Genomic DNA, 25,833 nt, shown 5'->3' with positions numbered 1-25,833 from the left:
ATACAACCTTTGTGACGTCACATGGGTTTGGCAAAGTATTTGTGCAAATAATTGGCAAGGGATTTCCACAGACAGGATGTAAACAGGTTCGACAATTTGTTTGACCAACAGAAATTCTCGGAGATTATAAGAATTGACTTAGAAAGTAACATTTTAACCATCTGCCCTTATCACCTACTGGCATGCTGGTAGCATAATGTAAGTATAAGCAAAACATACGTATTTCCACAAGATGTAACACTAATAAGAGATTTCTAACGGTTGGAAATTTGTGTTTCAGGAGATACATATTTGTAGCGTATCGTCAGTTTGTCCGCTTGTGTTGGGGTCATCTCGGAAAAGACAATCGTGTGCCATTGCCGTCATGTGTGGTCAACAAAATACGTCATCATTTCCCAGCTGCAGACTACGTGGGATTCAAACATCCACAGCAGAAGAATTAGAGGCTGCAAAGCGGCTCTGGAGCAGAGCGACAGCTTCATCCTTGGCTGGATGACTGACACCAGCACACAGCGCAGGCGGTTGATCAATGTTTGGTGTCTGTCTGTCTTTTGCTGATGTTGTGCACTGTGCAACAACTACCTCCATGATCTCTCTCACGTACTCTGCAATCACAAACATGAGAATAATACTGTGCAAGATAAATGTCTGTTGCAATATAAAGTTCTTCCATGAAATAAGAATTTTAATCAAATGTGTAATCATGCAGTGTTGTTTCTTCAGTGAATAGAGCATACTTTGGAGAATATTATTGAAATTTGTACCATATGTAGGGTCTTTCAAAATCTTCTTCACAGAATACTCTCCCTTCTTCCACTTTGGAAAGTTGATGGCATATCGTGCCTGTCCTGCCGCAGTCCTCTGCTGTTCTCGACCAGCATTCTCGTTAAAATGCATGTCTGCGAGGAGAGTTCTAAAAATCATAACATAAATAATTTGTGACGTGTGTACGTCACACAAGAATCTATAACTTTCTAAATCAATAAATGATAAAATTTAAAAAACCTGCTCAGTTGACCATGGTAGGAGAAGGAATACATCTTGGGTGCAAAGTGATTGAGGAGGCTGTGGAAGGCCTCGAGAGAGGAGGTTTGCTCTTGACCAGACAGCTGTCTCATGTCCCTCAGCAGAGCAGGGCTACGCACAAGTTTCTCCAGCTTCACCATTGCTGGAGTACCTGCAATAAGCATGACATGTGAATATGCAACACTAAATGAAACTTAGTCAATAATCTTATGACAATAACATGAACATTTATCACTCACATGGATGGAACCACTGTTTTCTGGCTTCTCTCCCAACCAGTGGAGCATGTGCACATGAAGGGAAATGAGGGTTATCATGTACATGAATATTGACAAGGTGGTTGAGGATGGATGTCCACTTTGCAGTGATGGTGTCTGTCTGTCTGGCTGTCCTGGGGGGTGTGCAGCTGGCGCACCAGTACAGGTGATTGATGATGCTGGCCATCCACTGCACAATTCCATGGCATTCTTTCTCTTTTGACAGAGATAGCAATTTCTTCTTAACACCTGCAAGAAAAGAGAACGGGAAAAATGCATATTTCCCATAGAAAGAACAAAGTTCGATACAGCTTTATAATGTAAAAGCGTTCACCACCTTTTGCAATGTGCCAAACGTCAAAGAGGTGTTTGACTTCAGGTGCATTTTCCTTCATCCATTTCCTAACCTGGACATGCCTGTCCGTGACCATTGTGTCTATGGACAGGCCTTCTTTGCTCAGAAATGCCATCACTCTTTTCAGCCCCTCCTTCTCCATGTGGCATGAGCTTGGAACTTCATTGCACTGTAAACATAATCGTGTGTTGAGAACATCTAAGTCAACTTAAATTGTCCACAACCAATATTCTATGTACCCACACTAGTTCTATGTGTATGTCGGCATATATCTGCTGATGTTACCTGAACAAGCTCAACATCGATGATGACTTTGGCCACCAGCTCCATGATAGCATAAGAGCCAAACTTCGCCGAGTGTCCTGGCGAGTCACAGCGTCCATCCCCACCAAACATCAAACCTCTGCGCTCTGCTTGCAGGGATGCCACGAGCCACTTTCTGTTCTCCAACCAAACGTGTTTTATGGCAGGAAAAAGCATCATGTTCTGGTGTCGCGAGAAAGTTCTCGATGAAATTCCTGCCACTCTCATATGGTGGAGAACCTTGAGTACCTTGCTTGGTACAGCACCTGACATGAGAATGCCAGCTGACAAAATGATATTGCCAGCAAGTGACTTGCCTATATAAGGCTGACTCTTCCACTCTGTTGTCAGAGAACATACACCACATTGAAAATGCACCAGCAACATGGTGCCGTTTGTGTTATGATCCACCTTGAGACCCGTCTCTCCACACCAGCTGCAGCGCACCAACTTGAAAAGTCGCAGCAAGCTGCTCCAGAAGACTATATACTTTGTGTCGTCGAGGACATTGTTTGTCTCAGGAGTCTGTTGCTCGGAGCTGCAACTGTCGTCAGTCTCGTCAGCAGATGAAGGCAGGTAGTCGTTATCACTCTCATCAAGAGGTGCAGGGCTGTCACAGCCGACATCTCTTCCAGCAGCTGCCACAGCATCATTTTGATGGCCACATGTTACACAGTGGCCTGGCAGTGGCTCAGTCTGTGTGCCAATGTGTGACACATGGCTGAGCACATCAGTTTGAGAACCTGGAAGTCATCAGCAAACATTAAACATCAAAACAATTAACAAGTGAAAAGTAATAGAATCATAAAAAGCATATTAATAATAATACAGCAAGTAATACCTTTGTGTTTAAGAGTGCCGAGCTTGGTTTGTGACACCTGAACACGCACGTGTCGTCTGGTGCAAGGCTGAAGAGATGTCTCTGTTGACTGAACCTGGAAATAAACCATACATATTTCTCATTAGTTATGCGATTACTTCGCTAAAAAATTGCAAAAACAAGAATTATGCTGTGGCTATTATTTGTAACAAAGTGACGAACCTCACTGGACACAGCCTCACAATCAGCAGGTGCCTGGCTCTGATCACATGTAGAAGTTGTAGCAGCAGGTTGTGCTACTTTGAGAAGTGATGAAACTTCCTGTGAATAAATAAATAATATGTATCACAAACCACAATTTCACCTGCATGTAGTGATAGAAATTTCGAATATAGGTCACCAAATGTCAAATGTAAACAAACAGAAGCCACACAACTCACCCTTTTCGTTGCTAGTTTTTCTGCAGCTTTCGATTTGCGTGTATTTTTATCTGGTTTCTCTGCCGAACTAACGAAAATAGACGGTACAGCTGAGGGAATGAGCACCCGTTTATGTTGTACAGCAAATCCCAAACTTGCTTTAAGTTGTGGGATTTTATTGAAACTAGCGCTCAGAATGTTCGCTGCATAACACCGACGATGAAGTTGGCATCCACTTCGGCCGTGTTCTCTGAACTTGTTTCGTCCAAATATCTCTCAGCTTAACATCCTTCGGGAATTTGAAAACGGAGACAGTTTCACTTGGACAATTAGAACAACCAGCAGCCACACAACGACTGGGCATGATTCCAACTGATCGTAACGAAAACAAAGCGATGTTCTGATCGTCACGAAGCCAACAAGGCTTTAAGAACGAAAAACTGGGTTACTTCGCAAACGTAATTTCCGGTTTGCGGTTTTGACAAAACTGATTTTGCTTGTTCGGCGATATTTTGACAAATTCTAATAAAACCGCGAAGATATTTGTGAAATGAACTCAATAGAAGTGTTTAAGATATGTTTATGTTTCGAAATCTGTAAAGTTGTTTTGGTCGTTTCCGTTCTCCTTTAACCTTTATTTCATTACAGGTACCTTTCCTCCAAGTCTTCCATCACCATGTTTGCTGCCACAACAGATACCGGAGAGCCCATGGCGGTACCAAACACCTGTTTATAATATATCCCGTTAAAAAGGAAATAAGTGGAGGACAGGCAGGCACTGAGCAGATGACACACATTTGAGTCATTTAACATGCTGCCCACCTGTTTCCAGCAATCGTCCTTTAATACACGCAGACCACCCACCTCCACGGACAAAGCTATGGGCACGTGAGTAAATCAGGACACCACATTGAAGGACACCATGGATTTGTGCGGTTTGATGGTTACATGCTTCACTGTCTGAACAAAATCCGAGCTGTTGCATAAAGTTCGCTTCGTTTTTCCCACCAAATGCTTCAGGATGTTGGAAAGAAACTTAGACAAAGCATATGATGGTCCATTGATGCATGAGATAATGAGATGTAGAGGAACCCCTTCCTTGTGTACTTTCAGCAGCCCGCATGCCCTGGGGGCAACTCCACTGCTACTGTACAATATTGTTTGTAATGTGTCGCCGATAGTCGACCTGTTCTTTTCATTTCAGCGAGCAGCGAGTTCAACCCACATTCCTCCTTTTTTGTTGGATCCGAGGGAAGCTGCTCATAGGTCGATGTGCCTGCTCGCCTCTGAGCTGGGCAGCCTTGGGTTTGAATATAAAATGAGTGAAGTTCCGAAATACGTCGTCCAATTTGCATGTGACGTTTTATTTGAGCGACCAAATTAAAAACTATTGTTGTTTTGCGAGCCGTGATTGTGGTTTTGGGGTGGTCATTCGGATGTAGGACTCGGTATCGTGCTATTGGTCTCGCGAGATCTCGGAGACGGTGGGAGGGATTTTCGAAGCTCCACACGGTCTCCACGTTTTTCGAAGTTAAGTCTGTTCACAATTGTATTTTGTCGAAACTGTATTTATCTTTCGGTGTGGGAAGTTATTGTGTGCAACTTTGGTTGTTTCTTGGTGTTTATCTTTCATAAATTGATCGTCTGTTTGCCGTGTCGCGAGCAAGGCCTTTGCCGCGTCGCGAACGATTTGAAATCGAAGTTAAGTGATTGTTCCCATTTGTAATTTCGTTAAAACTGTATTTATTTATGGTGTTGTACGTATATTGTGTCCCGACGAAGATTTTTCGGTGCAAATCTTTCATACCTGTATTGAAAATCGTGTTAATTCGTGTCGTGTCTTGAGGCCTTGTACAGTGTACACTGTACAACCTTGAGGCTTTGTTTTTCTCTCAGCGGTCCGTCGTTTGTGATCCAATAACTTTCGTTCTCTGTATTCCCAGTCTTTTCACCCATAGCCTACTTCCTTGTGTAAATCTCAACTCAAAAAAAAACAAAAACATTTTCTTCTCTGTTCTCATTCGTTTATTCATTCTTATTCGTTCGTTCGTTCTTCGACCACGTGTTTCTCCCCCATTTCCCCAGATAGTTTTCACTGTTATTAACCTTCAATGTTTACACTTTCCCCTCAAGTTATGTATTCCGTCATATTTTATAACACCTTTTTCTTCTTCTTCTTTAAAAGGCTGCTTTCGACTTGCTCACCAAATCAATTCATCCCAAAAAAAATATCCATCTCCTATAGTGCCTTTTTTCTACATTCCCTAAACTCTCCTGCACTCCATCCTCCATCCAGCGTCCTTAAACGTATTTTTAACTCGAAGGTCACAAGAAACTCATTTTGCAATAAATGTTCGTTTCCCATAAATTGTACACTTTCTAAAATCCAATCTCACCCCTCCCCTCCAAATCTTCCCCATAACCCCTCCCCTCCAAATCTTCCCCATCACCCCTCCCCTCCAAATCTTCCCCATCACCCATCCCTTTCAAATCTCCCCCCTTGCCCCCTCCCTCCTAAACTACCCCCTCACCCCTCCCCGCCAAGACGCCCCCTCGCCCCTTCCCTCCTAGACTCCTCCCTCACCCCTCCCCTCCAAATCTCCCCCATATCCCATCCCTTTCAAATCCCTCCCCTTGTCCCTTCCCTCCCAAACTCCCCCCTCACCCCTCCCCTTCAAATCTCCCCACCCTCATTGCTTCTCAATTTCCCCCCTCTCACTCCCCCTCCTCAAAGCGTCCTCCCCGCTTCTTCCCCCTTCCAACTCTCACCTCCATCTCCCCCAACCTTCTGCCTCGCTCTTCCCCCTCCTCAAATAACACCTCATTGTGCCTCACCCAATCACCATCAAACCTTTTGTCCGCCCCATCCTTCCCTTTCTCCGAGCTATTCTGAAATCTCTGACACACCTTCAACAGCTCTCCCTACCTCTTCCACCTCTTCCACATCTTACCCTACCCCCCCCCCCCCCCCTGTTCTGTATCCGATGCTCCCCCTTCCTCTTCATTAACGGTATGGACCTCAAACATCCGGGGCCTTCGTTCAAACTTAACTGATCTCTCCATACAGGTTGCTTCTGTCAAACCAGACGTGATCTGCTAAACAGAAACTTTCCTCCTTTATGATGTCTCTGATTCCTTAGTATCTCTCCTGGGCTACTCCCTCCTCCGGTATGATAGACCTGAGCCTCGTCCTGGAGGTGGGGTTGCTATCTTTATCAAAAACTCTCTTCCTCACTCGCCCTGCACTGCACTCTCTCCACCTCACCCCCAGGAATACCTCTGGCTACGGCTTCCCCTTCGCTCCCACCTCTTGTTCATATGTGTGTTGTACCGTCCACCAAACAGTGATGACTCCATCTACATCTCGCTGTCTGATAATATGGACCAACTTCTATCTACTCATCCCAACTCTCTCTTCCTCACATGTGGTGATTTCAACTGTCATCATGCCAGTTGGCTGGGTGTGGGTACCTCTCTCACCAGCCATGGCTCCTCAGCAAAGGACTTCTGCGACTCACTGGGACTGACACAATCTGTCAATTTCCCGACCCGGATCTCAGTCAACGGAACATCTTCTCTTCTGGACTTGGTTATGACTAACTTCCCTGAAAATGTCTGCTGCTCTTCTTCTGCTCCAATCGGATCATCTGATCATGTCCTTGTTAAAGTGGACATCTCTCTGACCATCCTCAGGGAGCCTGCTCAGCGTCGACGAGTCTGGCATTTCACTCAGGCCAACTGGCACGGTCTTCAAGCAGCCATCAATCATCTGGACTGGTCTCCCATCTCTACCACCTCTGACATCAACTCATCCTGGGAATTCTTCCAAAGTAAATTGCTCTCTCTCATGCACAGATTTATCCCATCTCGTCTTCAGTTGTCATACCCTTCCTCCCGTCCATGGTACACGGAATCTTGTGGTGAGGCTGTTGCCCAGAAACAACTTGCCTTCGTCTCCTGGAAAGCAAATCCAACGGAAGGAAATCTCATTTCCTTTCACAAAGCCCGAAACAAGTGTGTGTCCACCCTCAGGAGAGCCAGGAAACAATATCTCTCCGTTCTCAAGACCGAACTCTCTTATCTGTCTCCCTCTTCCAAATCCTGGTGGCGTCTGGTCAAATCCGTTTCTGGTGTTTGTTCCCCCTCCATCCCCTCCCTTACCTCAAACGGCTACACAGCTGACTCCGCACGTGAAAAAGCTGAATGCCTCAACTCTGTGTTTGCCTCTAAATCTTGTGTCCCAAACCCATCCCTCTCTGTACCCACCATACCCAGTCGTACCCTGCTGATCCTGGACTCAGTGTCCTTTCCTCCTGACAAGGTGGAAAAGTTTCTGTCAACCCTCGACTCTGATTCTGCAACTGGACCCAACGGCATCAGCCCATGGGTCCTAAAATCCTGCTCTGCCGCTCTATCTCACCCTCTCTCTGTTCTCTTCACCCTCTCTTTTGCTCAAGGTAAACTGCCATCTGCTTGGAAATCAGCCAACATCACCGCTATGCACAAAAAAGGTGCAAAAACAGATCCTAGCAACTACAGACCAATCAGCCTTCTCCCAATTATCAGCAAAGTCATGGAATCCATCATTGCTTCGGATATGAAATCTTTCCTCTTCTCCAATGGCTTGATCTCTGATCATCAATTTGGTTTCAGACCAAGTCACTCTACTCTGGACATGCTGCTTCTGCTGTCTCAACAATGGATGGAGGTCCTCAATGCCAAACAGGAAATTAGAGCTGTCTCCCTCGACATATCACGTGCCTTCGACACGGTCTGGCACCCCGCTCTGCTCACCAAACTCTCCTCCTTTGGTATCCATGGAAATCTCCACGCATGGCTGGCGGACTTCCTCTCTAGTCGTCGTCAACGTGTGGCCCTGAATGGGTTTCTCTCATCTCCTCTTCCTGTTCAGGCTGGAGTTCCCCAAGGCAGTGTTCTGGGCCCCGTGCTTTTTCTGGTCTTCATCAATGATCTCTCTGACTCTCTTGAAAATCCTCTCTATCTCTTTGCTGATGACTCCACTCTCTGCCGCTCCATTCCTCTTCCCTCAGATCGGCAGTCTGCAGCCTCCTCACTCTCTGAAGACTTGGACAAAAGACTGGTCAAACAAACCAGGAAAAATCACAGACTGGTCAAACAAGTGGAACATGTCTTTCAATCCTGACAAATCTCACACTCTTACTATGTCTCTCCGAAAAGATCGACTGGACAACCCTCCCATCTACTTTCTCAACAATCCTCTCCAAGAAGTTCTGTCGCTCAAGCTTTTGGGTCTCACTATCTGCCATGATCTTTCTTGGGAAAACCACATTTCCAAGCTGGCCTCCAAAGCCAGTCGCCGACTGGGCATCCTCCGTCGTGCGAAGTCCTTCCTCGGCACACCTGAGCTCCTCACCACGTACAAGGCTTTCATCCGCAGCTCATTGGAATACTGTTCTCCCCTATGGGCCGGTGCTCCTGCCTCACACCTAGCTTGGCTTCACGCTGTTGAAACCAAAGCTTTCAGAATTATTGGAATCTCCCGCGATGAATCTATCTCTGAGGGCCTTTCACTCACTCACCGCAGGCAGGTAGGTGGTCTTTCTGTCTTCTACCGACTCCTCTCCGGCCTTGCACCCCCAGCTCTCTCTGTGCTCTGTCCCCCAAATATTCCTACAGGTCGCACAAGATCTGCCAGCAACCCTCTGATGGTTAAACTGCCGAAATCTCGGCTCTCTGCTCACCTTCACTCTTTCATTCCTCTTTTCTCCCGCCTCTGGAACAAACTCCCTCACTCCCTTCAATCCCACTCCTCCCTCCAGGTCTTTAAAACAGCTGTTCACCACCATCTCTTATCTTCCCCCATCCAAAACCTTGATCTTTTCTACCCCCGCTAATTCACCCCAGATCCACCTTGCTTGAAATTCCAACTTCTTTCCTGGAAGTCCTGGCAGTGTCCATATGTTTTATACCTCTCCCACCGCCCCCTTCCCATGCCCCCCCCCCCCCCCCAAAGCCCTCGCCCTCTCTCAGATCTCTCGATGTGTCCATGTCTCTCGGTCCCTGCTCTCAAATGTTGTGTTTGTGTCCTTCCCCCTCTCTCCCCATCTTGTCTACCGCTCCCGATGTTATATGTTTTATGTGTCGGTTTGTCGTTTTGTGTGATTAATGTTCGCTCTTTCACGAGCCTCGATCTTGTATACAAAAAAAAAAAAAAAAAAAGGATGGGTGCAGGACGCACACCAGGGGCCGTGGCGCACGTGTACCAGGGTGTTTGGCTGGCACGGCGTGTGCTGAGTATACGTCATACGTGTGTGTTGAGCTGTCAGGTCAGGGTGTGCGTGCTGAGTTTGAGGGGGGGTGACGTCATCACGTCGAATCGCTTCGCGCGAGGGAGGGGGGGTGACGTCATCACGTCGAATCGCTTCACGCGAGGGAGGGGTCACGTTTTGTTCCATTTGGACATTTGAATTTCCTTTGTCGGCAGAAGGACCATGCGATTGGTTGTGAAGTCACACACACACACACACACACACACACACACACACACACACACACACACACACACACACACACACACACACACACACACACACGACTTTCTTAAATAGTGAAGATAAAGTCCCTGAGATATTTAGGGATCGCATGGCTGAAGATAGTATGTAGAGTTTCTTCTGCTTCAAACAAGGGTACGGTATCCAGATTAATAATGTAGAACGATTAAATAATAATGATTAAACAAAGGTGTATTGGAACATGTTGCGATTCCGACTGCATGGGACCGGGCTGGCATTGAGTTTGAGGGGGGAGGAGTGTATGGATTGGGTCCCGATCTCGCGACAGGGCGGGGTGTGGACCCCTGTGGACAAAGGGGCACGTTTGTGGTGTGAAAAGTCCTGCAGAGCAAACGTGCGAGTCAGGTGTGTTTGAACAAATTAATAAATGGTTTTGTGAATGATTTTACCCCTGTCTGTCTGACCGTGTTCATGAAGCTGGTAATGGAGTTATAGTGGTGCAACAGGGATTTCGAAGAGGCAGGCAGGTACACGGAGAGGAACAAAGCTGCGGGACCATGAGGCCTGCGAGGCGATTCAATGGAGGGCCAAAGTTGAGCGTTCAGGAGGAGCTGAAGCGATTTAGCATCGGAATGCATCACTCCGAGGACCACCAGCTGTTCCAGGGAGGTAAAGTGTGAAATATGGGAATGTGATCTTGTGGACAATCTGTGAATGTAATGACAGGTGCATTGGCATGGTTTTGCTTGTAAAATGAGGTATATACACGACCGGTCAAAAGTTTTAGAAACGCCTCAATTTTTCCAGTTTTTATTGAAATTTACACAGTTTAATGTCTCAATGTACTCTGAAATTAAGCATGGAACAAATAAACAATTGGAGATAAAAAAGAAATCATAGAATCATTTTGTTTAACAAAATTTACTTTAAATTTTTGACTCAGCAAAGTAGCCACCTTTTGCAGATATAACCTCCAAACACACTCGTGGCATTCTTTCGACAATGGAAATCAAATGTTGTTCGGGAAGTTCTTCACAACACTGTTGCAATGTTCCCACAAATGTGTTGCACTTGTAGGTTGCTTTGCTTCCACCCTTCTTTTCAGATCTCTTCCTCCCTTTGCTTCCACCCTTTCAGATGACTTCCTCTCTAGTCGTAGTCAACGTGTGGCCCTGAATGGGTTTCTCTCATCTCCTCTTCCTGTTCAGGCTGGAGTTCCCCAAGGCAGTGTTCTGGGCCCTGTGCTTTTTCTGGTCTTCATCAATGATCTATCTGACTCTCTTTTTTTTCTTTTTTTTTTTTTTTTTTTTGTATACTGAATCGAGGCTCGTGAAAGAGCTAACATTTACTTCACAAACAAATCAACCAGACAAACAAAATATATAAAAAGCGGGAGCGGAAAACAAGATGGGGAGAGAAGGTGAAGCACACAAACACAACATTTGAGAGCAGGGAGATGTGTGGAAGGGAGAGGGCTTGGGGGGAGGAGGCATGGGAAGGGGGGGGGGGGGTGGAGGGAGAAGTATAAAACACAAGGACACCAATGACTTCCAGGACAGAAGTTGGAATTTCAAAAAAGTGGAATTGGGGTGAAATTAGCGGGGGTAGAAAAGATCAAGGTTTTGGATGGGGGAAGATAAGAGATGGTGGTGAACAGCTGTTTTAAAGACCTGGAGGGTGGAGTGGGATTGAAGAGAGTGAGGGAGTTTGTTCCAGAGGCGGGAGAAAAGAGGAATGAAGGAGTGAAGGTGAGCAGAGAGTCTTGATTTTGGCAGTTTGACAATAAGAGGGTTGCAGGCAGATCTTGTGCGACCTGTAGGAATATTTGCGGGACAGAGCCCAGAGAGAGCTGGGGGGGCAAGGCCAGAGAGGAGTCGGTAGAAGATGGAAAGACCACCAACCTGCCTGCGGTGAGTGAGTGAGAGGCCCTTGGAGTTAGCTTCATCGCGGGAGATTCCAATGATTCTGAATGCTTTGGTTTCAACAGCGTGAAGACGAGCTAGGTGTGAGGCAGGAGCACCAGCCCAGAGGGGAGAGCAGTATTCCATTGAGTTGCGGATGAAAGCCTTGTATGTGGTGAGGAGCTCAGGTGTGCCAAGGAAGGACTTCGCACGACGGAGGATGCCCAGTCGGCGACTGGCTTTGGAGGCCAGATTTGAAATGTGGTTTTCCCAGGAAAGATCATGGCAGATAGTGAGACCCAAAAGCTTGAGTGACAGAACTTCTTGGAGAGGATTATTCAGAAAGTGGATGGGAGGGTTGTCCAGTCGGTCTTTTCGGAGAGACATCGTAAGAGTGTGAGATTTGTCAGGATTGAAAGACATGTTCCACTTGTTTGCCCAGTCTGTGATTTTGTCCAGGTCTGCAGAGAGTGAGGAGGCAGCAGACTGCCGATCTGAGGGATGAAGAATGGAGCGACAGAGAGTAGAGTCATCAGCAAAGAGATACAGAGGATTTTCAAGAGAGTCAGAGAGATCATTGATGAAGACCAGAAAAAGGACAGGGCCTAGAACACTGCCTTGTGGAACTCCAGCCTGAACAGGAAGAGGAGATGAGAGAAACCCATTCAGGGCCACACGTTAACTACGACTAGAGAGGAAGTCCGCCAGCCATGCGTGGAGATTTCCATGGATACCAAAAGAGGAGAGTTTGGTGAGCAGAGCAGGGTGCCAGACCGTATCGAAGGCACGTGATATGTCAAGGGAGACTGCTCTAATTTCCTGTTTGGCATTGAGGACCTCCATCCATTGTTGAGAAAGCAGAAGCAGCATGTCCAGAGTAGAGTGTCCAGGTCTGAAACCAAATCTTGAAAATCCTCTCTATCTCTTTGCTGACGACTCTACTCTCTGTCGCTCCATTCCTCGTCCCTCAGATCGGCAGTCTGCAGCCTCCTCACTCTCTGCAGACCTGCACAAAATCAGACTGGGCAAACAAGTGGAACATGTCTTTCAATCCTGACAAATCTCACACCCTTACGATGTCTCTCCGAAAAGACCGACTGGACATCCCTCCCATCCACTTTCTGAATAATCCTCTCCAAGAAGTTCTGTCACTCAAGCTTTTGGGTCTCACTATCTGCCATGATCTTTCCTGGGAAAACCACATTTCAAATCTGGCCTCCAAAGCCAGTCGCCGACTGGGCATCCTCCGTCGTGCGAAGTCCTTCCTTGGTACACCTGAGCTCCTCACCACTTACAAGGCTTTCATCCGCAGCTCTATGGAATACTGCTCTCCCCTCTGGTCTGGTGCTCCTGCCTCACACCTAGCTCGTCTTCACGCTGTTGAAACCAAAGCGTTCAGAATCATTGGAATCTCCCACGATGAAGCTAACTCCAAGGGCCTTTCACTCACTTACCGCAGGCAGGTTGGTGGTCTTTCCATCTTCTACCGACTCCTCTCTGGCCTTGCCCCCACCAGCTCTCTCTGGGCTCTGTCTCCCAAATATTCCTACAAGTCACACAAGATCTGCCTGCAACCCTCTTATGGTTAAACTGCCAAAATCAAGACTTTCTGCTCACCTTCACTCCTTCATTCCTCTTTTCTCCCGCCTCTGGAACAAACTCCCTCACTCTCTTCAATCCCACTCCAACCTCCAGGTCTTTAAAACAGCTGTTCACCACCATCTCTTATCTTCCCCCATCCAAAACCTTGATCTTTTCTACCCCCGCTAATTTCACCCAAACTCCTACACTTTTTTTTTTTTTTTTTAAATACCAACTTCTGTCCTGGAAGTCCTTGGTCCCCTTGTGTTTTATACCTCTTCCCCTCCCCCCCCCCCCCTTCCCACGCCTCCTCCCCCCAAGCCCTCTCCCTCCCAGACTTCTCCCTGCTCTCAAATGTTGTGTTTGTGTGCTTCCCCTTCTCTCCCCATCTTGTCTTCCGCTCCCTCTTTTGATATATTTTGTTTGTCTGGTTGATTTGTTTGTGAAATAAATGTTAGCTCTTTCACGAGCCTCGATTCACTATACAAAAAAAAAAATCATCCCAAACTAGCTCGATGGGTTTAAGTCTGGAGACTGTGCTGGCCATTCCATTATTTGAAGCCTACCGTCTTGTTCTTTTCCTCGAAGGTAGTTTTGGCATAGCCTGGAGGTGTGTTTAGAGTCATTATCTTGCTGTAGGATGAACCCCTGACCAACGAGGCATATACCAGAGGGTATTGCATGGCGCTGCAAAATGCTGTGGTCGCCCTTTTGGTTCAGGGTGCCAGTCACTCTCGATCTCGATCTCGTTTAATCAAGCCAAAGTAATAATTAATAGATAAATCGCTGATTATTATAGGTACAGTCACGTGAAAAAGTAAGTACACCCCATGTAAAGTTTTGACTTTTTCAACATATTTCAACATACAGCTATTTGATCTTCATTTCGACAATATTGATAGATAAAGGTGATATAATATAACAAATATCATGAAACATTTACATTTTGTAGTCCATTGTATAATTTAAATAAACATGAATGCAAATTTCGCATGTGGAAAAAGTAAGTAGACCCTTGGCTCTAATCGGTGGTATTGCCCCCTTTGGCAGAAACAACCTCAAGTCGGCGTTTCTTATAACTGTCTACGTCTCTGACATCGACTGGGAGAAATTTTTGCCCACTCCTCCATGCAGAATTCTTTCAGCTGTGCGATGTTTGAGGGGTTTCTTGCATGCACAGCTCGTTTCAAATCCCCCCACAACATCTCGATGGGATTTAGATCCGGGCTTTGACTTGGCCATTCCAGAACCCTCCATTTCTTTCTTTTCAGCCATTCCTTGGTGGATTTACTGGTATGTTTAGGGTCATTGTCATGTTGCAATGTCCACCTTCGGTTGAGCTTCAACTTTCCGACAGATGGCCTCACATTATCCTCAAGCACCCTCTGGTACAATAAAGAATTCATAGTGGATTCTATGATGGTGAGCTGCCCAGGCCCTGATGCAGCAAAGCTGCCCCAAACCATAATATTTCCACCACCATGTTTACAGTTGGTATCAGGTTCTTGTGGTCAAATGCTGTCTTTGGTTTTCGCCAAACATGTCTTCTGGTACTGTGGCCAAATAGCTCTGCCTTTGACTCATCTGTCCAGAGCATATTGTTCCAGAAGTGCTGGTCTTTGCCGAGGTGTTCATTGGCAAACTTTAGTCTTGCCCTTATGTTCTTTCTGGACAGCAAAGGTTTCCTCCTGGCACACCTCCCATGTAGATCAAATTTGTGCAGCCTCTTTCTAATGGTAGACTCATGCACTTTGACATCAACAGTGGCAAAAGCTACCTGTAGGTCCCGTGGTGACATTCTGGGGTTCTTAGAGACTTCTTTCAGCATCTTTCGGTCTGCTCTCAGGCTGAACTTGCTGGGGTGGCCTGGCCTGAACAAGTTGGCAGTTGTTTGGAATCTTCTCCACTTGTAGATGATCTTCCGGACAGTCGAATGATTGATTTCAAATTGTTTGGAGATCTTTTTAAATCCCTTCCCGGACTCGTCGGCATCTATAACCATTTTTCTGAAGGCCTCAGATAGCTCTTTTGATCGAGACATGGTGACGCCGCACACTTCAACAAAGAGCAAACCAAACGAAATGTCTGAGGTTTAAATAAGACAGGTTCCTCCAAGATCACCTCTAATGATGTTCTACTCATTTGCACCTGAGCTGGTGCACCTGATTCTAATTTTTGATATTTGAAGTAGTGATAAATGTCAGGGTGTACTTACTTTTTCCACATGCAAAATTTGCATTTATGTTTATTTAAATTATACAATAGACTACAAAATGTAAATGTTTCATGATATTTGTTATATTATATCACCTTTATCTATCAATATTGTTGAAATGAAGATCAAATAGCTGTATGTTGAAATATGTTGAAAAAGTCAAAACTTTACATGGGGTGCACTTACTTTTTATATAAACTTACTTACATATATAAACATGACCGAATTTGTTAAAGGAAATTTGAAGATGTTTTGGTCACAAGTAATCTCTGTGTGTGTGTGTGTCTGTCTGTGTGTTTGTTTGTCTGTGACCGCTGTTTCTCGACAACCACGGGTCCGATATACTTGAAACTTGCCAGGTATATTGCTGGGGACCCGAGGATGTGCCTTTTCAAGGTTTCATATTAATCGGACAATTACTTACCGAGATATGTCCAAAAAACGCTTCAACCAATCAGAGAGCAGCGAGCTATCGCGTGTGCCGAACGTGGCGATCAGACTCTACCTCGGACGGCACATTTGAGAGCGTATTCATTTATTTCACGTTTGCAAACTATGTTGGCGTTAAACTATGTTTTAATAAAGTTTTAAAACTAATAAAAACGAATTTGCGATTCATTCGCTTTCCTGCGCATTTGTGCACGCGATGGCGATTGCTTTACCAAACTCCGGAAGCCGTTCGCTTTGGACCAAACCATTGCATGTAAATAGAGGGGGGGGTTCTGTGGTCGTTGCGAATGGACCAAACCATTCATGTAAATAGAGGGGGGGGATTGTCACTGTACTCGCAAGCCGTTCGCCGTTCGCTTTGGCGTTGCGAATGAACCAAACCATTTCATGTAAATAGAGGGGGGGGATATAATTTTAGATAGATATATAGTACGGGCATATATATAGTACGGGCATGCCCTAGTAATAATAAAAATGATGTAATTGAAACCTCAATACGTCTATTAATTACATACTATTGAAACCTTTCAAACCTGACTATGTTGATTAATTACGTCCAATTAAAACCAGAGTACGTCTATTAATGACATGCTATTTAAACCTGAGTATGTTTATTAATTACATACCATTGAAACCTGAGTGTCTATTAATTACATACCATTGAAACATGAGTTCATCTATTAACTAGATGGTATTCATTGAATACTTACCCCACACAGTCAACTTGGTGTGAGCCAACTCTTCTGTTTTTGAAGGGTTTTTTTTGTTTGTTTTGTTTCTTTGATCCAATATGGCTGCCAGACGACGTGAGTGATGACATGTTGACATTCTCTAATATAATTGTTCTGTACATCATGCTCAATAAATTTCAAACTGATCAGACTAAGTGTTGTACTTGTCGAATTATGAAATCATAATGAAGGCAGCAAAGACATCATCGTTAACACTTATTCCCCATGTGGAGTTCTTTACAATGAGCCACGTTTAAAAAATTTTCCATGGAGTGGTTTCTGAGATATACAGGTGCAACGTTTTACCTATGATGCCATAATTATCGTTAAAAAAAATTATACAGGAGGTGCTCCTGTGGTGAAAATTTTCTGTCCATCGGACTAACAGTTGCAGAGACAAACTACATGACGCTCAATAAATTTCTTCTTGATCGGATGAAGTTTTGTACTTGTCGAATTATGACGTCATAATCGAGGTACATATGACATCATCATTAACGTATGTTATTCCCCATGGAGAGTTCTTTACAATGAGCCACGTCTCAATTTTTTCTGTGCAGCTATTTCATAGATATGGAGGTGCAAAGTTTTTCGGTTTTTCCAAGATGGTGCCTGTACCACGTGACCTATGACGTCATAATTATCATTACAAAATTCTGCAGGTGGAAGTGCACCTATGGTGAAAATTTCCTGTCAATCGGACCAACGGTTGCAGAGAAAATCATATTTATTTTGGGTGGAAAAACAGGCAAACGGACTCAACTGTAATACCCTCTCCTCTGGTGAGAGTAAAAAATTCATACTGATCAGATGACATAATTCATTAAAACGTTCCACAGGAGGAGGTGCTCCTATGGTGAAAATGTTGCGTGTATTGGACCAACAGAACTTCTTTTTTCCCTACTGATCCGATCAAGCGTTGTACTTGTTGAATTATGTCATAATGAAGGCACCGGTTTCCCAATGGGGAGTACTTGACAATCAGCCGTGTTTCATTTTTTCCACCCATTGAGTGGTTTCAGAGATAGAGGTGCAACTTTTTCCCAATATGGCGTCCATACTTTTCCAATATGGCGTCCATACCATGTCAATTTGAACTGTATCATGAAATAATGGTGAACAAACCTGGTTGAAGTAAACACAGAATTCAAGCATTTACAATGTATTGGTTACAATATATTAAGAACAAAATCCACTTGGATGAGCAAATTAAAATAGTCTTTAATTCCAACTTATAATTATGTACAGCACATTGAGAATACGTTATAAAATGTTGTAAATGAAAAAAGCCAAGAGACAATAAATTACGTCATATTAAGTGCACACTTTAAAAAAAGACTACAGTACTGTATTTGCATAAAGATCTGATTTCATTTTTGAGCACAAAGGCTATCTTTTATATGCTCAAAGCAACATTGCCAACGTATTATTTGGTGAAACAAAATATAACCCCTTAAAGAAAAACGTCTCACTTGGGAAAAATCATACTACAGGATACAACGATACCACCTAGTATTGATAAATGTCATGAAATTGACAAGGTTTAAGTGTGACATTTCAATTAGAGTGGTCTTCATCAAATAAAACAAGTAATGTGCGCACACGCACACACACATACATACATACATGCATACATACATACACACACACCATTATCTTGATAGTCACACATGAAGACAACCGATATGTGATTGAAATATCTTACTTCAACCTTGTCATTCTCACTTGTCAGTATTGATTTTTGTATCCTGTGGTCTACACTTCATTTTGTACGATACAGCACAATATGTGTGAATATGTAAATATTTGAAGATCTTGCAATATCTTAAAGATAAACAATTATGAACTTTTATTCGATAAAATTCAGAGTATGTTTGCCTCTGTGATAAACGAGGTGCGGCTGATGTTTCAAGCACTAACCCTTCATCAGAGAAAAAAGAAACAAATTTAGTTGCGGGAAGGATTATAAACCGTTGGGTGGTGGTCAAAGATCGAAGTGCCTGTATGAAATATTGAGGGTCGAATGTGGGTGGAGTGTGGGTTTACATGTAATGTTGGTGAAACACCAAAGGAAATGGTCCATGTTTTCGATCTTTTAATTCACTATAACAACTGAATTTGATCCAGTCCCTAACACGTTACAATCCTCCATTCAAGCACATTTCCTTATTTTGTTGCTCTGGCAAAGACAACTCTATAAACCTCAGCCACACCCTCCGCTACCATGTACGCTTATACACTTATACACTTAAGAACTTATATGTACGCTTGCTCAACTTTGAACTGTTTTATCTGGAAAGAAGTTAAATTGGAGGAACATACTGTCAACATTGGTTGTTGGTGGACGTTAAAGATCCCAGAGTCTTTCACGATGAGGAGACCGATTATCGTGTCGTTGACACTCAACAAATTCGGAATTCCTGCTCTAGCCTGCAAGGGGGCACTGCATCAGTGGCGTAGTCACATTGGAAACAACGATAAAAGCAAGCAACAATTTGCTGCACATTAATTAATACTCTTAAATCCATTGTGTATCTTACCTACCACAGACCCACACAAGTTTTCACCGGGACGACTATTCCATAATGCCGCAAACAGCTTACAGAAACTTTGGTTCAAATGAAACAAACAGTCGGTGGTGTGCACAATATATAATAAAATAACTACCTTTAGAGGCCATTTTTCCCCGCAAAGCGGGGGTTGGCCTTTTTCGGGAACCGTGGTTGTTGTTGTTTTTTGGTCCCCTTTTTTTGAAGCAATGTTTTACGGCCGGATGCCCTTCCTGCCGCCAACCCTTTTTGCCGCCTTATACGACAAACAGGGAATTACCAGTGAACTGGTACTCAATTAGCCGACCTCGGAAGGATGACAGGCTGAGTCAACCCCCCCTGGCGTTAATTCAGCGATCGACCGGGATTCGAACCCAGGATCCTAGGATCCAAAGCCGGCACTCTAGCCGCTAGCCCAACACTTGCCCAACACAATACCAAGCTGAATCTCTCAACTCTATACCTGTGTACTGTGTAGTATACCTGGAATCACACAGCAAGCTGAACATGTATGAGCACTAAAAGGTGACGACAAAACAGCAATATCCACATTCCGTAACTGGGGGATTAAACCAGCAAAGCTGTAACTTCGCTTTGCATTTCCACATCTACTGATTCGATTTTTAAAAAATAAAACAATAATTGCACAACCTAAAAAAATTCTGCCAAGAGAATGTTCTGTGCAAGTTGGGTGAACCCAAAAAGGTCAAAGTTCAAACATTAAGACTTGTCGGCATCTCGCAGAGTCGTCGGGTGCATTTTGGTGAAGTGTGGTTATTTGGGCATGGCAAGGCATTTCTCATAGCACAGAGAAGTGGAAATTTAAAAGCCAAGTTTTTAAGGCTTGAGGAACGCTTGAGCGCAACCTCCTGTTCCCTCGACTGAGAAAGCTACATATAATACTTTGGTTATGTGTTGTTGCACAAAATATCCAGGCTTTTGTGTAAGGACAGATGCAATCTGATAACATGCACGTGCAGACAGACAAATTATATTTTTTGAGCTATGACTACCGTTGTGAACTCACCAAGCCCCATTAATGGGTCCCTAACTTTATCCGCTAGAGCAATCCAACTACAATACACACTCGGAAGATTTTTTTTTTTGTATACAGAATCGAGGCTCGTGAAAGACCTAACATTTATTTCACAAACAAATCAAACAGACAAACAAAATATATAAAAGGAGGGAGCGGTAGACAAGATGGGGAGAGAAGGGGAAGCACACAAACACAACATTTGAGAGCAGGGACATCGGGAGATGTGTGGGAGGGAGAGGGCTTGGGGGGAGGAGGCGTGGGAAGGGGGGGGGGGAGGGTGGGAGAAGTAGAAAACACAAGGACACCAAGGACTTCCAGGACAGAAGTTGGTATTTCAAAAAGTGGATTTGGGGTGAAATTAACGGGGGTAGAAAAGATCAAGATTTTGGATTGGGGAAGATATGAGATGGTGGTAAACAGCTGTTTTAAAGACCTGGAGGGAGGAGTGGGATTGAAGAGAGTGAGGGAGTTTGTTCCAGAGGTGGGAGAAAAGGAGTGAAGGTGAGCAGAGAGTCTTGATTTTGGCAGTTTAACCATAAGAGGGTTGCAGGCAGATCTTGTGCGACCTGTAGGAATATTTGTGGGACAGAGCCCAGAGAGAGCTGGGGGGGCAAGGCCGGAGAGGAGTCGGTAGAAGATGGAAAGACCACCAACCTGCCTGCGGTGAGCGAGTGAAAGGCCCTTGGAGTTAGCTTCATCGCGGGAGATTCCAATGATTCCGAACGCTTTGGTTTCAACAGCGTGAAGACGAGCTAGGTGTGAGGCAGGAGCACCAGCCCAGAGGGGAGAGCAGTATTCCATTGAGCTGCGGATGAAAGCCTTGTATGTGGTGAGGAGCTCAGGTGTGCCAAGGAAGGATTTCGCACAACGGAGGATGCCCAGTCGGCGACTGGCTTTGGAGGCCAGATTTGAAATGTGGTTTTCTCAGGAAAGATCATGGCAGATAGTGAGACCCAAAAGCTTGAGTGACAGAACTTCTTGGAGAGGATTATTCAGAAAGTGGATGGGAGGGTTGTCCAGTCGGTCTTTTCAGAGAGACATCGTAAGAGTGTGAGATTTGTCAGGATTGAAAGACATGTTCCACTTGTTTGCCCAGTCTGTGATTTTGTCCAGATCTGCAGAGAGTGAGGATGCTGCAGACTGCCGATCTGAGGGATGATGAATGGAGTGGCAGAGAGTGGAGTCATCAGCAAAGAGATAGAGAGGATTTTCAAGAGAGTCAGAGAGATCATTGATGAAGACCAGAAAAAGCACAGGGCCCAGAACACTGCCTTGGGGAACTCCAGCCTGAACAGGAAGAGAAGATGAGAGAAACCCATTCAGGGCCACATGTTGACTATGACTAGAGAGGAAGTCCGCCAGCCATGCGTGGAGATTTCGAAGGATACCAAAGGAGGAGAGTTTGGCGAGCAGAGCGGGGTGCCAGACCGTATCGAAGGCACGTGATATGTCAAGGGAGACAGCTCTAATTTCCTGTTTGGCATTGAGGACCTCCATCCATTGTTGAGAAAGCAGAAGCAGCATGTCCAGAGTAGAGTGACCAGGTCTGAAACCAAATTGATGATCAGAGATCAAGCCATTGGAGAAGAGGAAAGATTTCATATCCGAAGCAATGATGGATTCCATGACTTTGCTGACAATTGGGAGAAGGCTGATTGGTCTGTAGTTGCTAGGATCTGTTTTTGCACATTTTTTGTGCAAAGCGGTGATGTTGGCTGATTTCCAAGCAGATGGCAGATGACCTTGAGCAAAAGAGAGGGTGAAGAGAACAGAGAGAGGGAGTGACAGAGCGGAAGAATAGGATTTTAGGACCCGTGGGCTGATGTCGTCAGGTCCAGTTGCAGAATCAGAGTCGAGGGTTGACAGAAACTTTTCCACCTTGTCAGGAGGAAAGGACACAGAGTGCAGGAGCATCTGGGTACGACTGGGTACGGTGGGTACAGAGAGGGATGGGTTTGGGACACAAGATTTAGAGGCAAACACAGAGTTGAGGCATTCAGCTTTTTCACGTGCGGAGTCAGCCGTGTAGCCGTTTGAGGTGAGGGAGGGGATGGAGGGGGAACAAACACCAGAAACGGATTTGACCAGACGCCACCAGGATTTGGAAGAGGGAGACAGATAAGAGAGTTCGGTCTTGAGAACGGAGAGATATTGTTTCCTGGCTCTCCTGAGGGTGGACACACACTTGTTTCGGGCTTTGTGAAAGGAAATGAGATTTCCTTCCGTTGGATTTGCTTTCCAGGAGACGAAGGCAAGTTGTTTCTGGGCAACAGCCTCACCACAAGATTCCGTGTACCATGGATGGGAGGAAGGGTTTGACAACTGAAGACGAGATGGGATAAATCTCTGCATGAGAGAGAGCAATTTACTTTGGAAGAATTCCCAGGATGAGTTGATGTCAGAGGCGGTAGAGATGGGAGACCAGTCCAGATGATGGATGGCTGCTTGAAGACCGTGCCAGTTAGCCTGAGTGAAATGCCAGACTCGTCGACGCTGAGGAGGCTCTCTGAGAATGGTCAGAGAGATGTCCACTTTAACAAGCACATGATCAGATGAGCCGAATGGAGCAGAAGAAGAGCAGCAGACATTTTCCGGGAAGTTCGTCATAATCAATTCCAGAAGAGAAGATGCTCCGTTGACTGAGATCCGGGTCGGGAAATTGACAGATTGTGTCAGTCCCAGTGAGTCGCAGAAGTCCTTTGCTAAGGAGTCATGGCTGGTGAGAGCAGTACCAACACCCAGCCAACTGGCATGGTGACAATTGGAATCACCACATATGAGGAAGAGAGAGTTGGGATGGGTAGATAGAAGTTGGTCCATATTATCAGACAGCGAGATGTAGATGGAGTCATCACTGTTTGGTGGACGGTACCACACACATATGAACAAAAGGTGGGAGCGAAGGGGAAGCCGTAGCCAAAGGTATTCCTGGGGGTGAGGTGGAGAGAAGGCAGTGCAGGGCGAGTGAGGAAGAGTTTTTTTTATAAAGATAGCAACCCCACCTCCAGGACGAGGTTCGTGTCTATCATACCGGAGGAGGGAGTAACCTGGGAGAGATACCAATGAATCAGAGATATCATGAAAGAGGAAAGCTTATTTTAAGCAGATCACGTCTGGTTTGTCAGAAGCAACCTGTATGGAGAGATCAATCAAGTTTGAGCGAAGGCCCCAGATGTTTGAGGTCCATACCGTTAATGAAGAGGAAGGGGGAGCATCGGATACAGAACAGGGGGGGGGGGGGGGTAGGGTAATATGTGGAAGAGGAGGAAGTGGTAGGGAGAGCTGTTGAAGGTGTGTAAGAGATTTCAGAATAGGTTAGAGAAAGGGAAGAATGGGGCGGACAAAAGGTTTGATGGTGATTGGGTGAGGCACAGTGAGGTGTTATTTGAGGAGGGGGAAGAGCGAAGAAGAAGGTTGGGGGAGATGAAGGTGAAAGTTGGAAGGGGGAAGAAGCGGGGAGGATGCTTTGAGGAGGAGGGGTGAGAGGGGAGTCTCGGAGGGGAGGAGCGAGGGAGAGTCTCGGAGGGGAGGGGTGTGGGGGAAGTTTAGGAGGGAAGGGGCAAGGGGGGAGATTTGAAAGGGATGGGTGATGGGGAAGATTTGGAGGGATGGGGCAAGGGGGAAGATTTGAAAGAGATGAGTGATGGGGAAGATTTGATGGGGAGGGGTGATGGGGAAGTTTTGGAGGGGGGGGGGGTGATGGGGAAGATTTGGAGGGAAGGGGTGAGAGGGAAGATTTGGAGGGAAGGGGCAAGGGGGAAGATTTGAAAGGGATGGGTGATGGGGAAGATTTGGAGGGGAGGGGCAAGGGAGAAGATTTGAAAGAGATGGGTGATGGGGAAGATTTGGAGTGGAGGGGCAAGTGGGTAGATTTGGAGGGGAGGGGTGATGGGGAAGTTTTGGAAGGGAGGGGTGATGGGGAAGTTTTGGAGGGAAGGGGTGATGGGGAAGATTTGGATTGGCGGGGCAAGGGGAAAGATTTGGAGGGGAGGGGTGATGGGGAAGTTTTGGAGGGAAGGGGTGATGGGGAAGATTTGGAGGGGAGGGGCAAGTGGGTAGATTTGGAGGGGAGGGGTGATGGGGAAGTTTTGGAGGGAAGGGGTGATGGGGAAGATTTGGAGGGGAGGGGTGAGATTGAATTTTAGAAATTGTACGATTAATGGGAAACGAACATTTATTGCAAAATGAGTTTCTTGTGACCTTAGAGTCAAAAATACGTTTGAGGACGCTGAAGGAGTGGTGGAGTGCAGGAGAGTTTCGGGAATGGAGAAAAGAGGTACTGTAAGAGATGGAATTTTTTTTTGGAATGAATAGATTTGGTTAAATGAATGAATAGATTATATGAATGAATATGGTTAAATGAATAGATAGTTAAATGAATAGATTTAAAAGTGAATACACAGACAAACCTGCGCATGCGCAAGATTGGAGGTGACGTCTATTCAAAGCTGTCCCTGCTCGCACGCTTTCGAAGTTAAGAAATCTTTCACAATTGTGTTTTTATCGAAACTGTATCTGTATTTTTCCTGTATCTTTCTGTACAGAAACTGTATCTGTATCTGTATCTGGAAACTGTATCTGGAAACTGTATCTGGAAAACTGTATCTGGAAACTGTATCTGTATTTCTCTGTATTTCTGAGATTTCCAGATATTGGAAATCTGTATTTCAAATCAAAGTCTGTATTTCCAGATACAGTATAGAAACTGTATCTGGAAACTGTATCTTTCCTGTACCTATTGGGGTGTCTTTTAATAGGATTCTCGGTGTTGGTTTTCATACCTGTGTACAGAATCGTCGTTTCTTTCATATCACATATTCTGAGGCCTAGTGAGTAGTGGAGTAGGCTACTGTTGTCCGACCTTGGCTTGAGGCTTTGCTTTTGTCTCAGCGGTTCTTCGATCGCGCTGAAATTACTTTCGGTCTCTGGTTTCCCTGGTCTTTTCACCCAATACTTCCTTGTTTTAAAATCTCCTCAAAAAAAACCAAAACTAAATAAATAAATATTTTCCTTCGCTGTTCTTTCCGTTTTCGTTCTTATTTGTTCGTTCGTTCTTCGACCACGTTGTTTGTGATCACGTTGTTAAAAAAATGTTTCATCTGTCCCCTGAAGATATATATATTCTGTCATATTCTATAACACCTTTTTCTTCTTCTTATATAAAAGGATGCTTTCGACTTGCTCACCAAATCTATTCACTCAAAAAAAATATTCAATCTCTTATAGTGCATCTTTCATTCATTCCCTAAACTCTCCAGAACTCCACCCATCCTTCAGCGTCCTCAAACGTATTTTTGACTCGAATGTCTCAAGGAACTCATTTTGCAATAAATGTTCGTTTTCCAATAAACGTACACTTTTCAAAATTCAATCTCACCCCTCCCCTCCAAATCTTCCCCATCACCCCTTCCCTCCAAATCTTCCCCATCACCCCTCCCCTTCAAAACTTCCCCATCACCCCTTCCCTCCAAATCTACCCCTTTGCCCCTCCCCTCCAAATCTTCCCCATCACCCCTCCCCTTAAAAACTTCCCCATCACCCCTCCCCTCCAAATCTACCCCTTTGCCCCTCCCCTCTAAATCTACCCGTTTGCCCCTCCCCTCCAATTCATCCCCATCACCCATCTCTTTCAAATCTTCCCCCTTGCCCCATCCCTCCAAATCTTCCCCATCACCCATCCCTTTCAAATCTCC

General features: G+C 45.1%; 1 protein-coding gene and 2 long non-coding RNA genes across 6 annotated transcripts in view; 1 reads left to right on the top strand and 2 right to left on the bottom strand.

The window, feature by feature from the left end:
- Window positions 1-5,692, top strand: part of LOC137415170 (28S rRNA (cytosine(4447)-C(5))-methyltransferase-like) — a 98,793-nt gene extending 93,101 nt beyond the window's left edge. Inside the window, exons 23-24 of one of the 3 annotated variants that reach the window (XR_013621525.1) lie at window positions 3,829-4,068; window positions 4,385-4,766. Coding sequence is in view for 2 of the 3 variants with exons in the window: in XM_078768823.1 (XP_078624949.1) it covers window positions 3,829-3,981 (153 nt within the window). In the remaining variant the exon portion in view is untranslated. Of the gene's footprint in view, window positions 1-3,828 lie in introns of all 3 variants that reach the window. The other 2 variants (XM_078768826.1, XM_078768823.1) reach the window with 2 other exon arrangements.
- LOC137423523 (uncharacterized) lies at window positions 821-1,378 on the bottom strand. The gene is made up of 3 exons (XR_010983729.2): window positions 1,266-1,378; window positions 1,006-1,177; window positions 821-882 (listed from the first exon to the last, which is right to left on the bottom strand). It is a non-coding gene; the product is annotated as an uncharacterized LOC137423523 (long non-coding RNA).
- On the bottom strand, window positions 2,570-4,582 carry LOC137423522 (uncharacterized). 2 transcript variants are annotated; one of them, XR_013621528.1, is made up of 4 exons: window positions 3,202-3,240; window positions 2,984-3,082; window positions 2,783-2,876; window positions 2,570-2,684 (listed from the first exon to the last, which is right to left on the bottom strand). It is a non-coding gene; the product is annotated as an uncharacterized LOC137423522 (long non-coding RNA). The 2 variants fall into 2 exon arrangements; XR_013621527.1 differs by having other exon boundaries at window positions 2,984-4,582.
- Window positions 5,693-25,833: the final 20,141 nt, after the last annotated feature.

Source organism: Myxine glutinosa, unplaced genomic scaffold (genome assembly GCF_964187855.1).
Source record: "Myxine glutinosa unplaced genomic scaffold, kmMyxGlut1.1 SCAFFOLD_574, whole genome shotgun sequence".
In the NCBI taxonomy this organism is placed as follows: domain Eukaryota; kingdom Metazoa; phylum Chordata; class Myxini; order Myxiniformes; family Myxinidae; genus Myxine; species Myxine glutinosa.
This window is presented reverse-complemented; position numbering and strand designations above follow the sequence as displayed.